Below are 13,615 nucleotides of genomic sequence, written 5' to 3'. Positions count from 1 at the left end.
TGGAAGCGGGTGCAATTTTTCAGATTAGCACCCGCTCCCGGCGAAATCCTGCGGTTGTCCTTATGACAAATTTTTAATTATATATATATATATATATATGTTTACAATAGAAACTGATAGACAGTTTATATGTGATTCTAGGAAACACACCTACTTCACTCGGGCATAACTCTAAAAATATTCACGTAAATGAAAAAATTGTTTCAGACAAAATTTGTAGAGAATTTAGTCCTCTACAATTATGAGAAGATCTATTTTTGGTTTCCGATAAACCAAAAAAAAAGTTATTTCTAACAACCTGATTTTTGGCATCTTTTTTAAAGATGGCGGAGCTAACTAACTTTTCCGGATTTAATGCAAGGTAAAACTACCTAGCGCCAACCCTATAACACGCCGCATCTAAGGTGCGAGATAAGATGTGAGAAAAGGTGAGGTACAATCCATATTCAACAAAAGAAACATAATAGGAATCGGAAAAAAATAGCAGTGGCCTTATGTTGTCACCAAGGTATTAAGACCGTCATTATACCAAATGGCACCGTTCGTTAATCGGAAAGATGGAAATCGTCTGTAAACAGGTGAGAGCATGATTTATTTTAAATTGCATCAAAATTTGATTTTCGGGCCGTTTTGGAGATGAATTAAATATTGAGAGTATTCCATGTAAAAAAAAGCTGATTTTCTAGAGAATTTTGTGCGTCTACTGTAAAGCCCTGATGGGGTGAGGGTAAACAAATGTCAGATTCGTATTTAGCGCACCGAAATACATAGATATGATACTCTTAACTGTGTACAGACGAATTAAAAAACAAAGGCAATTTCATACCCGAAAAAGCTGATTTTATATGGAAATTTCCGCGTGTAGGGAAAATCCCTGACGTACTTCGAGAAAACTAAAGTCAGGTTCGTATTCAAAACCCAAGAAATATAATTATATCATGCTCTGACCTGTAACCAGACTATTTCAATAACAAGGGTTATTTCATATTTGACAATGCTGATTCTCTAGGGGATTTTTCGAGTCTAGTGTAAATCCCTGACGGGATGAGTGTAACGCAATGTCAGGTTCGTATTTAGCACTACAAAATACATAAAGATATTATGATCTGAACTGTTTACAGACGATTTCAAAAACAAGGTCTAATTCATACCCGAAAAAGCTGATTTCCTGGGGGAATTTCGTTGTATAGGGAAAATCCCTGACATGCTTCAAGTTAACTAATTTCAGATTCGTATTCATACCCCAGAAAATATAAACATATCATGCTCTTCCGCGTCAAGGGGAAAAACCCGATGTGCTGAGGGAAAACTAGTCATTACCTTCATCTCGATGTATGCGACTCAGATAATTTATGAAAAGATTATCTCCGATTGCACCTTCTTCCATATGAACTCTGCTGTTCGTATCATGATCGAGGGTTACTATTAAAATCTGTAACGCGACATCGACCAAAGGTTCCAAGGAATCCGTAAATAAAAGATGATTATATGGCACTCCAAGACCCACAGGATCATATGCACAAACTGTATTTAATAGAGATGTAAACATGGGTAACGCATGTCTGTAAAAATACGAAATAAGTTCAATGTAATTGTATACAAAAATAATAGTTATTGTAAAATATTTAAAAACTCCAACTATGACATTCTACTTCATTAAGATTGCGAGCAAACATCCTTCAATATTTAGTAATTAAATCGACAAGTAACGAGTCAATCTACATGAAGATAGTATGCGATAAGCTTAATTTAAACGGTCAGAATGTCCTTACCTATTTTCGGCACCAGTTAAATACTGAATCCACCTATTCGGTGCAACTGATAGATCAATCGGTGGACTGTACATTGTTTCACTAAAACATGTTAAAATCAGCTTCAGTAATTCTGTTCTATTGGAATCTAGTAATGGACACCTGGGAGGTGAATGTGCAAATCCCACTCCAGCTTCCCAAATATATTCACAACTGTCAACGGATTGTAATTCTTCAGCTTTATCCTATAAGAAAATTATTTGCCACTCAAAATCTAGTTTTATCTTAAATGTTTCTCAAGATCAGAATATAACTGCCAACGCGTATATAATTACAATTCTTATTATAGAGAATAACAAACGTAGAAACAAAAATTTTTAAGCAATACTTACAGGTCCCAATTTTTTGCTCAAGGCTACTGTAAAATCAGGACAGAAGAGTAGATCCTAAAAATAAGGAGAAATGGATGAGGCTTAAATTGAATGAGTATTTAAATGAAATATTTATTATGTGGAATTATCCATATCTTACGTAACACTTAAAGAGGAAAAAGGAAGAGGGCGTATTTTTGTTTATTTTTAACAAAGGAAAGATAGGGAAAGGGTTGGTCAGAAAATGATAAAAAATGTTACGTAATATAACGATGCCTCCATTTCATACCGTTTTATGTCCTATGATTCTATGCAGAATGAGAAGCTATACAAACAGTGATGGACAGCTGAACCACGCCTAATCGCGACGTTAAACGGCATAGAATGGAGGCGTCGATATAGACAATCCCTGAAATACAGTAAATCTTACGCAAAGCGAATTAAGCAAAGAATGAGCCAAAGGCATGCTTTGGTCATCTTCTTTTCCTGGTAAGCTTTCCCAAAAAAAACCTTTCCAATCAGGATCTTCAAAAATATAGGGTAACACACGAGTCAACAGTCGACAGCAATTTAAAACCGTTTGATGTTCTCCTTGCGTACGACAACTGCAATCCACGGCCTTCACCAATTTTTCTACGGCTTTATAGCATAAATTGCCCAAATTTAACGGTGCTTCTTCTCTCAAAACACGGATTTCGGAAGCTGGTATTAATGTGAAAATATCTTGTACACTAGAAACATTTTCACACCAGAACTGATCCCAAAAAGTATCGTCATTTGCATCGATTTCCTATAACAGTATTGCAATGAAATTGGTATAATTCAGACATTTAAGGGAAATTGTTAATAGAGATAAACAGCTATCTAAAATCTCCAGTCATTTCATGAACTGCGAAAGCACCTTTAGCCAGTTAGTTTTCTAGATCGGAGATTAACTATCAGTCTAACTATTCTGACCTTTTCATAAAACGATTAACTTACTATCGAATATAAAGTTAAGGCTTTATTCGTTTACGTTTCTCGTCTCATTTTCTAATGTTAACCTGTCTTTCACATATCAAATAACTTGTTAAACCTTTACTTTCTGTATTTAATTTAGATTAATACAATAAATCCAATTAAACACTAAATTGGTGACCTGCGATGACTCCTCAGAATAAGCAACGCAGATAGAGAAGGATCAGGAGTATCTACATATCCCTATATAATTAATAGTTTTGCATAAAGACAACCGCAGGATGCGGTTGATAATTTGAAAAAATGCAAATGCTCATCACTCAATTTACTGAACTCAAACGAACACCAAACACAAATTAGTAGATGCATCTGAGTGAAGCTTATTGTGCGTTCCTCAAAGAGATAACACTAACTAAAAATAATCTCTATACGTATTAGAAATGCAATCAAGCTGAGTTAGCACGGACGTTTTAACCCACCCTCATATTATGGCGGAAAACTGTTCATTATTAAAAATTGCATTGAACTTTGACAACAAATTCTTCACTAACGTGTTTCGTAAAGCATTTGTGTAGGCAATGCTTCTCACAAAACATTTATGGTCCATTTATTTTATATTCTACTATTTTATATAATAAATAACTCAACTTAGCATGAGAGCGCATGCGCATGCATCGTTTGTCAATCTTTCTAATTATTCTGAAGCTATCGTTTAATGAAACGTTTCATGAACTCCCAACCCTAGATATGGCCAAAAAGTTGCCATCATAAAATATGTGTTGATAGGTTGAGTTTCAAATACACAATGAGTACACCAAATGTGGGTACCTTCGCCAAGTTTCGACCTCAGTTCGTTGTTTCCAACGTTCTAGACATGTACCTCTAAAGTGCACAGTCAATGACGCGGGCCGCTTTCCACAGCAAAGTGAACCTCGCGCACACTACCATCCGACAGCCTCCAATAGCCAAGCCGCTGTTAATAGTAGCATTAGTCTAGACTAATGCTACTTTTTTCTCAAAGTGCTCCCTAATGCAACTATTTTCTCACTTTGTCCTTAAACCTATTTTCGAACTACTTAGCTAGATTGGCTAAAATAACATCCACCATATAAAAAAAATTATTTTTTTTTAATATTACAGGCGATTACAAATAATTCTATTTTTTTTTAATTTCGAGGGGTATGTAAAAAATTTACGAGAGTTCAAAGAATTCAAGGGGTTTTTAAGGATTTTGACTGATGTCGGAAATTTAAAAGGATTTGATGGGGTTTCAAACTCTTCAGAGTATTTTTAACAAATGCAAGGTATTTTAGTGAATTTCGGAGACTTCAAGGGATTTTAAGAAATTTCACCTGATTTCCGAGGATTTCAAGGTTTTAAAATTTTTAACAAAATTTTCAGACATTAGAAAATTCTAAGATAATTTATAGGATTTTAAAGTATTTCAAGGAATTTGTAGCAATTTTGAACAGACATAAGCGATTGTATAGGTTCTCCAAGGACTTTAAAGATTAACAAAATTTCAATAGATTAAAAAATATTTTTAATGTATTAGGGCATTTAACAAGATGGCCAGAAATTTAAAGAGTTTTAAAAAATGTACAGGGTTTTCAAAAAAGTATTAAAGGATTTCAAAGATTTTAAGGGATTTTTATGAATTTCGAATAATTTATACCGAAACTTCTTCTTTATCCATAACGTGTCCCCGAAGGGTTTACATATTTATCCTCTTACATATTTTTTTAAGTAAAATCTTATCCTTACTATATACAATTATTTACAACTGTTTAAATAAAGTCTTATATCTAGATACTTATTCTATTCTAGATTTTTATTCCTTATTTCCGTTTTCTCTTTCTTTTACTTTTCTTGTACCTCCAATTTGCCATTTTTTCACAAGCATTCTTTCATTCTTTCTCATTCGCTCCTCTAACACCCTGCAACTCCTTCATCCACTCTTCTTCTAATCCATCCTCCCCTAAAATCTTAACCACATTCTCTTGCCAGCTTCCTTTATCTCCCTTTCCTCTCCTACATCCTTCCCATACATGCTATCATGTTTCCTCCTCCCATTCACATAGTCTACACTTTATGTTCTCTTCTTTTTCTCAATACATCCCCTCCCTTACCTCGTTTCTCAATCTAAATCTTGCTATTCTGGTCCACCTTCTCTCTCCCCATACCTTTTCTAAATACTTTGGTATTCCTTCCTTTTTTATCATCTTATACCATTTATTGTATTTTAATTCCTCAATTATCCCCCATCTTTCTATTAATTGTCTTTCCCTCTCCCTTTTTTCAATTCTTCATAGTTTACTCTAGTCCCGCCTTTTATGTTTCTAGCATTAATAACTCCCTCCTTTCTTCTTCCCATCTCGTCAATTCTATTGTCCTCTTTCTCCTTGCTCCTACCTCCATCAAACACTTCCTCGCTAACTCCCCTTCCTTTCCCTCTCTAAATTTCGTCTCAAATTTCCATGCCCTCTTTCCGGCTCTAATACTAAATTTATCCCTTTATGCCTCTTCTTTTACCATATATCCTAGCGTCCTCCAGTCTATCCCTATTGTCCACCTCATATACCTTTCTTGTAAACTCTCAATATCTTTCCTTTCTTCACACTTCTATATCTCTGCTCCATAACCTAATAACGGCCATATCAGTGTATCAAATAAAAACATTCTACTTCTCTATTTTTTTAACCTTCTTTTTCCTATTCCCCATATCTGTTTCATTACCCCTGCTGCTTTCTTTTATCCTTTCTCTTATATGAGCTCTATGATCTCCATTCATTTGCAAGATATATCCCAAATATTTAAACTCTTTTACTTCTTCTATCTTTATTCCCTTTTATCTCCCCTTCCATTCTTCTCCCTCCTTTTCTAAACCTCATTATCTTTGTATTTTCTACATTTAAATTCAGCTTTTTACCATCTAAGTGCCTCTGTACTCAATTACACATTATCCATGCACATTCATTTAGTTCCGTCCCTCCATATTTCCATACTTCATTTAGAATTTTATCTATACCAGATACCTTTCCATATTTTATTATTCCTAACATCCTGACTATTTCTTCCATTGTTATGTCCTCTTCCTCATCTCTTTCTCTGCCATATTTTCTTCCCTTCTCAACTTTTTCTCTCTACTCCTAGTAAATCCAAAAAATATTTGTTCCATTCTACCATTTCAATATCTTGGGTTACTCTTTTTCTTCTTTTTCTCTCTATTTACTACGTTCCAAACCTCTTCTTCCGTCCTAGCCTTCTCCGCCTCTACCTGAAACCTTTTATTCTCCCCCTTTTTCTTTTGATTAAACAACTCAATACACTCTTTTTTTCTCCTATATTTTTCCCCATTAGTTTTTTCTTTTCTGCATTTTCATAATTCCTTCCTGACATCCTTCGTTTTCTCTTTACGCTACTTCACCCATCCACTTTTATTCCTCCCTTTTTATTATTCTATCTTTTAGATTCTTTTTCAGTTCGAATTTTTTCGCATTCGAAAAAATAGTATCTCATTAAATCAAAGGGTGTAGGCAATCTCCGGTTACTTGACTCACTGTATTTTCCCATGATTGAGCTTTCGCTTAACTGAATTCTTTTTCTGAAAAAGCGGTTAGGAAAAACAAAATGCAAACAAAAGCCTGGGGAGTCTTGGTGCACTGGTAAAATGTAAGCGAAGCCTTGATGCACTCAAAGATTGCAGTAAACCATGTTTGTTTTGATTCTGGGAATTAGCGAGCGGACCGTGAACGCAACAAAATATAATCCCATGTTAAAAAAATTAAAATGTTAGATTTTGCTCATTGTCGAAACTACAAATGACTTCGGTTCAAAAATTAAACAGGATGTCCAAATTGAAACTAATGTCAGAAATCAGCATAAAAGTAATACTTTGATAATTTAATGACATTATAACAAGCCAGTATATATTCCGACTACTTTTTTATTTGATTTTATTCAGAATATATTGTAAGAAATATATAATGCTCGTATGATGGTTGATAACTCATATAACTTTAAGAAAATGGCGAAAAAATTCAATTCAAAATCCAAAATCAATAAAAATTGTTTTAATATGAACATTCTGCACAGACTATTGGTGTAACATATTGAAAATACATTCTTTATAACGTATATCAGATATTTCATGGTCAAATAGACGAAAAAATGGCCATAACTCCAAGAAAATGGCGAAAAATTCAATTTTTTTCTCAATATTTTGAAATTTCAAGGTCACTTAGGTAGAGCAAAGATATTTGAATCATTTTTTGATATTTGAGTACAAATCCAGTTGCTTTCAACTATTTTTTCTGATAATTTATACACCGAAAATTAATTTTATTGTCAAATAAAGGGCAATATATCACTTTTAAATATTTTCTTGTAATTCAAAGTCAATAAAAATTATTTTAATGTCAACATTCCTTATATATCATTGTTACAACATATTGAAAATAGATTTTAATAAACGTATATCACACATTATATGGCCAAACATTCAAGACATTTACCATGAATCTAAGAAAATAGCGAAAAAGTCGACTTTTTTGAATTTTTTTAAACTTCAAATTCAATTAGGGGTGGGGGGATATTTTAATGGAATCATCGCTATACAGATATAAATCGACTTTTTTTGTGAAATTTTAGCCGACAGCCATAGGCTAATTTCGAGCTCTATACAATATACAGCTTTGCTTAATAATGTGAGACTTGACAGCTATCTTAAACTTAGTCATCAATAATCTGTATATTTTGCATTTGCAGCTTGCCGAGATCTTATTATATACTCATTAATAGCTACAATGAAGTCTGAGCGCGACATTGAAAAAACGTCCATTCTTTGGTGATCACTTATGTATAGTAAATTAATATTATGGCAGATAGATTCAACGGGCGTTTGTATTCCGCATACAGAGTTTGAAAGCGGTAAATAGAATGGCTTATATTGCCTAGCAGAGATTTGTGGTACTTTTAGTTTTATATAATGCAAAATGTCACTACAGTCTATTACAGAGTTTAGTTAATTATAGAGAAAACTTGCCCCTGCCACTGTTCTACGTTGTGATAATGATAAAATTTGAAACCTAGTGCACATTTGTATGTAATCAGAGCCTCTTGCCGGGTATGTCCCCTCTTCTCGAAATACAAGATATTGAAGATTTGAAGAAAGACGTTCTTGTAACCCAACCCAGTGCATTTGGAAGCGTTTAGCGGAAGTTTATTTATGATGCACCATAGATTTAATTAATTCTGAAAGTTTTAATGTCATCTGCAAAAATTAGAATGAAGGACTGTATCGAATCAGAAACATCATTCAGATAAATGACGAAGAGAGGAGGACCTAGGACCGACCCCTGCGGGACTCCAGAGGTTGGATGAAAAGCATCAGATGTGTGGCCCTCATACTGCACATAATGATCTCGACTTTGAAGATAAGAACGCAGAAGCCTGCAAAGACTCGGTCCCAGATCCAAATCGTCTAATTTATGCATCAGTATATTAAGTTCCACTTTATCAAAGGCCTTCGTGAAATCAGTATAGATAACATCCACCTGATGCCCACATTTTAAAGCTTCGTTTACGAATTGTGTTAGACATATTAAATTAGTGATAGTAGATCTTTTTGCTGTAAATCCGTGCTGCGAATTAGAGAGTTGAGAAGTATGAGCGTAATGAATTTGCGACAGTACAGATTTCTTGAAGACCTTTGCGAAATTTGAGATAACTGCATCTGGACGATAATTTAGAATATCAGCTTCATCACCTCCTTTTAAAACAGGAACATCCTTGGCCGTTTTCCATCATTGCGGAAATATCCCAGTTTCTATAGACAAATTAAAAATGAGACATAAATGTTTTCCTAATACTGCGCGACAATCTTTTAATATGAAGCCAGACACAAGATCAGTTCCCGATGTTTTCTTTGAAGGCAGAGCTTTCATTGCTTTGGTAACCTGATCAACAGTTATCCTTACCCAAATACTGATTTCCGATCTTTGGTTCGGATTGTATCTGATTATTTGGTGGCGTATATACATTATTAAATCGAGTAGCAAATGCCGTTACAATATCAAAAAAATTCGTTAATGCAGTTCCATTATAATACATTATTTTAGGAAGCCTAGTAATTCCTTTCGATTTGTTCATATAATTCCAAAATGACGATGGATTGAATCTAAGCTCCATCTCTTTACTTCGTTCATAATCAATTAGTGCCTGTCTAATTCGTTGATTAATGCTCATTCTTAGTATGCAATACTGTTCATTATAGAACTGAAAGGGATATTCCCGTTTTTTCCCCAATATTTGTGTTTCAATCTGATATCACGTATTATATCTCCTGAAAACCAGGGAGAATAAAATCTGTTACTAGTTTTCCTTAAGAAGCGTGGAATATTTTTATCCATTAATGCTAGGAACTTAATGCAGAAAACATCACAGGCTTCATCTGCAGTTTTACACAATTCTACAGAAGACCAGTCCTGATTGCTTAAATCTACATATAAACCTGAGTAGTTACCCAGTTTGAAGGTAAAACGTGAGACACTGTTACCATTTTTAGACATTTCTTTGCTCTTTCCAGAAATTGTGCAGTGAATTTTCATACTTATTTTTAGTGCCAGGTGGTGAATATCCTCCGGAACAATTGGAATTCAGGGCGTCTCCACTTCACAATCGTAACCCGCAAAAACTAAATCAAGACAGACGCAGTTCTGATTAACTATTTTATTTGCTTGCTTTAGATCATAGAAAGACGCGAGAGTTATAAATTTCGGACCTAGTATCATGAATATTGTTTTTCGAATAATTCAAAAACCCAGGTGAATTAAAATCACCAATTATCACTAATTGCAAGTTTTAAAATGTCGGTACATGTTGAATTATTTTCACAAAGGATTTAATAGTATCCAAGTTAATACCGGGTGGGCTATAAAGTAGAAGCAAGGCGCATGTCCAATTTTTATCCTTAAGATTAATAGCAAGAAAGTATATATCAACACAAACAGCAGCATTCAATGAGAATTCTATTGGAATTGAAACAATATTTGTGCGAATAGCTAATAGTACACCCCCCACCTTTTATGAAGTCTATCATGTCTATATACAGAAAAGTTGTTAATACTAAAAATATCATCAGACGGTATGTCTACCGATAACAATGTCTCTGTAAGTGCTATAACAGCATACATACCAATGTCCGCGAAGCATTTTATTATTTGTATTTTTGTGTTTAATCCCCTTACATTTTAATAGAAGATTCGAACGACTTGAGAATTACAATTATTTCTCATGAGTGATGCTCCTGTCTCTGAATTACTTTGACGACATGAGGCATCCCATATCGATGATGAATTGCCAAGTCTTTCTCCCCTGCTTTGAGCCTGCTTGCCACTTTGAGTCTGCTCACTTTGAGAAATTCTTCTTTCTGCAGTACTGTTTTGTCCTGTGCTATTGTGACTGCCTTGAGAGATGGATCTAATTGTAGGGTCCTCAATGCAGTCCTCGCTGATTGGAGAATCATTATCGCAAGATCGATTGACTGGCATACGATTCTGATTCATTGTTAAGGGTCTCAGTCAGGTTAAATATAATAATATTATATTTTCTACGAAAGCGACCTTCCCACTCACTTAGTACTTTGTCTCCCGCATTTGTAGCCTTTTCCAGAGTAGTAATTTTCAACTCGGTTTCCTTTGCCAGGTCTTTGAGCTTCGTTACTTCTGCTTCCACCGTTACTAGTCTGCTGTTATAAGAAGCCAAATCTGCTTTGACTTCAGTTACCGATGCTGCTAAACCTTGAATTCGGTTTGTGACTCCCTTCTGAATCTTTGATTTCTTCACGCAAGATTTGCCTGAATGAATTGATTGTGAGCGGTCCATTTGCTTTGTGCTGGCATGGTCATAGTCATAGCAGTCACATCAATGTTAGAGCTGACTTGTGATTGGATGGAATCCTGCGGTTCTACATATTTCTCTTGTATCTCACCCCTGTCACCGAGAAGCGACGTTGAAAGTGAGCCACAACATCTGGCATAATGTCCTGCATCTGCTTTTTTAGTTTTCCAGCACATTGTGAATGGTATAGCGCATTACGTCCATTATATTTAACCGAATCTGATAGAATCGGCTGTTTGCACCTCCCATAATCACAGATGGATGTTTGCGACAGAAGGTTTTAATTTTTAGAGTTTTCCGAAGCCATGAATACCTATTGTTGGTAGCAGTTGAATACATGCACAGTTATACACTTCCTACTTTAAGGTTATGTTTGAAATTGAAGGTTATGTTTGACATCAACTTTCCACACAATATAAACTGATTCACTGATATGCAGGCTCCCGTATTTAATTAATACTAAGTTCTTTTAGCTCCAAAGAGTATTTAAAAAAAGAAAAGTTCACTGGTTTGATCACTCGTTGTAAGCTTTAGAAGACTTTACGCCACTAACGAGATTTCACGACCAGACAAGCTATGCGCCATTTTCAACTATCTTGTTTTGAACCTCGTTTCTTACTATCTCTTCCCTTCCTTCATCCCAATCTACCCATAATCCATCTATCTATACTCTCCCATACTTCCCTTCTTTATTTCCTCGTCCACTATTGTCCTTAACTTATACTGCATCTTCCTTTCTACCCATGTCAAATCCTCTATTCTCTCAGAGCTTCCATATAACATCCTCTTGTTTGTCATCACTTCCCTCCTATATTTTCATTTCTTTAGTTTCACCAGTACTATTCTTTCCCTTCTTCACTTTTCTCCTCCTCTATCTTTACCTTAACATAAATATTTTTTGTACTGTTTCTTTTTCTTTCTTCCCTCCCTTTCTTTTCTATTCTTTGTTCTATTTTTTGCAGCCTTTCTTTCTCCGTATTCCCACTGCAGCCCCCACCAAAATCACAGTTCGAGATCTCTATTTTCTTTATCCTACCTTACGTCTCCTCTACTTTTTATTATTATCTGCCTGCTTCTCTAGTTTTTGTTCCAATGACTGCATCCTCTTTTCTAACTGTGTCCTGACTTCTTCCCATTTCTTTCTTTCCTAAGTTCAGCCATTACCCGCTTAATTTCTTTCCTTATTTCCTCTCCCCTTTTATCCTGCCTTTCTTCATAAATCCCCATTACATCTATCATAACATCAATCCCCTTACTATTCTCGTCCTTCTCTAATAATTCTGCTTTTTTGGCAGCGATCTGAACATTTTTTCATATTTTAAGCTTGTATCTATATCGTTCTTCTCTTCACTGCATGCCCTCTCCCCTTTCTTCCTTATGATGAAAGCCGCAATCGATCCCACGCTTTTCACTCTTAATCTCTCCTTTTCTACTGTTTTTCTGTACTTGCCCCTGACCTTACTTTGATCACCCCTTTCGGTATACTGAAAACTTCCTGCTCTAAAATTGTTTTTCCCGCGATGTTAGTTTCTCCGTTAGCCATAAATCCAATTCAAACGCTCCCGCCTTCTATCCATCCCTGCATCTATCGTCGCGTTCTGGTACAGTCACAAGTCTCAAATCAACCTAACCTCAACTTCCACACAAATCTGTCTCAATCCTCAAAAATATCTTCATCCCCTTTTCAATCTCATAATCTCTCAATCAATCTATCACAACCAAATCCTTCTACACAATTCCACGATCCACTTGCCTCAAGTATCAGAAAAAGTCAGCATCAAGAATTTCAATTACCTTACACTTTCATGTCGGAAATAGAAGTCCTTACACGGAAACTTAAGGAGTTAGTAAAGTGGAATGAAATTTTAAGGGACTTGTAGGGATTTTAAAGATGTACAATATGTGTCGACAATCTTAAGATTCATCCGACCTTTATAATAATTTATAAAAACGACGAAAAAAACACATAATGAATTGCTGCCAATTTTTAAGGATTAATCTAAGTGTCATTTAGAAAAAAATTAATTGCTTATGTGTAAATTGTTTATTCAACCAATTTTATATGGATTTAGAGAAAAACTTCCATTTTTACAAAATTTTAATATTGAAGAGCTGATTTAATTCCTTCAAAGATTTGTCAGTCTTGTTAACTTGGTTTTCATTTAAAAAATTTAGAAATCATAGTAATTTTTTTTAAACAAATTTTTTCCTAAATAATTTTAATTTCGATAAAACACAATCAAACGTAATTATGCAGAATCTTTCAATGAGTAAAATCAGGCCTTGAACTGAAGCTAAAACAAAAAATACGTATAACTTTTATTAAATAAACAATTTATATCAAACCAATTTTTTGGAAAGCACTCTTGAATATCAACTTCAAAATTCGTGGCAATTAATATTGGTTTTTTTTCATCGATTCGATTAGTCATTTAAAAATTGCTCAACTTATTTAAAAAAACTTTACTTCTAAAATTACGTTAATATTTTAATTTAATTGTGAACAAAAATATTTTAAAATATGCAACAACCCCATTTCATGCGATTTAAAAGAATTTCGTAGAATTATAGGAAATTTTAAAATATTTCAAAGGATTTCAAAGGGAATGAAAAGGTTCTAAAAGTTTATAAGAAATT

The 13,615-nt window shown here is 34.4% G+C and overlaps 1 protein-coding gene across 3 annotated transcripts in view; it reads right to left on the bottom strand.

Annotated features, from left to right (window-relative positions):
• LOC117176134 (protein HID1) overlaps window positions 1-13,615 on the bottom strand; it is a 124,426-nt gene that overhangs the window by 88,619 nt on the left and 22,192 nt on the right. For 2 of the 3 annotated variants that reach the window (XM_033366209.1, XM_033366227.1), the window contains exons 2-5: window positions 2,553-2,912; window positions 2,144-2,197; window positions 1,773-1,996; window positions 1,321-1,562 (exon numbers count right to left, since the gene is read on the bottom strand). In XM_033366209.1, the coding sequence (XP_033222100.1) occupies window positions 1,321-1,562; window positions 1,773-1,996; window positions 2,144-2,197; window positions 2,553-2,912 (880 nt within the window). The remainder of the gene's footprint in view (window positions 1-1,320; window positions 1,563-1,772; window positions 1,997-2,143; window positions 2,198-2,552; window positions 2,913-13,615) is intronic. The other variant, XM_033366219.1, reaches the window with a different exon arrangement.

This window comes from Belonocnema kinseyi, chromosome 1 (genome assembly GCF_010883055.1).
Source record: "Belonocnema kinseyi isolate 2016_QV_RU_SX_M_011 chromosome 1, B_treatae_v1, whole genome shotgun sequence".
NCBI lineage: Eukaryota > Metazoa > Arthropoda > Insecta > Hymenoptera > Cynipidae > Belonocnema > Belonocnema kinseyi.
Note: the sequence above shows the minus strand (reverse complement) of the source record. Positions and strands in the feature narration are given on the sequence as shown.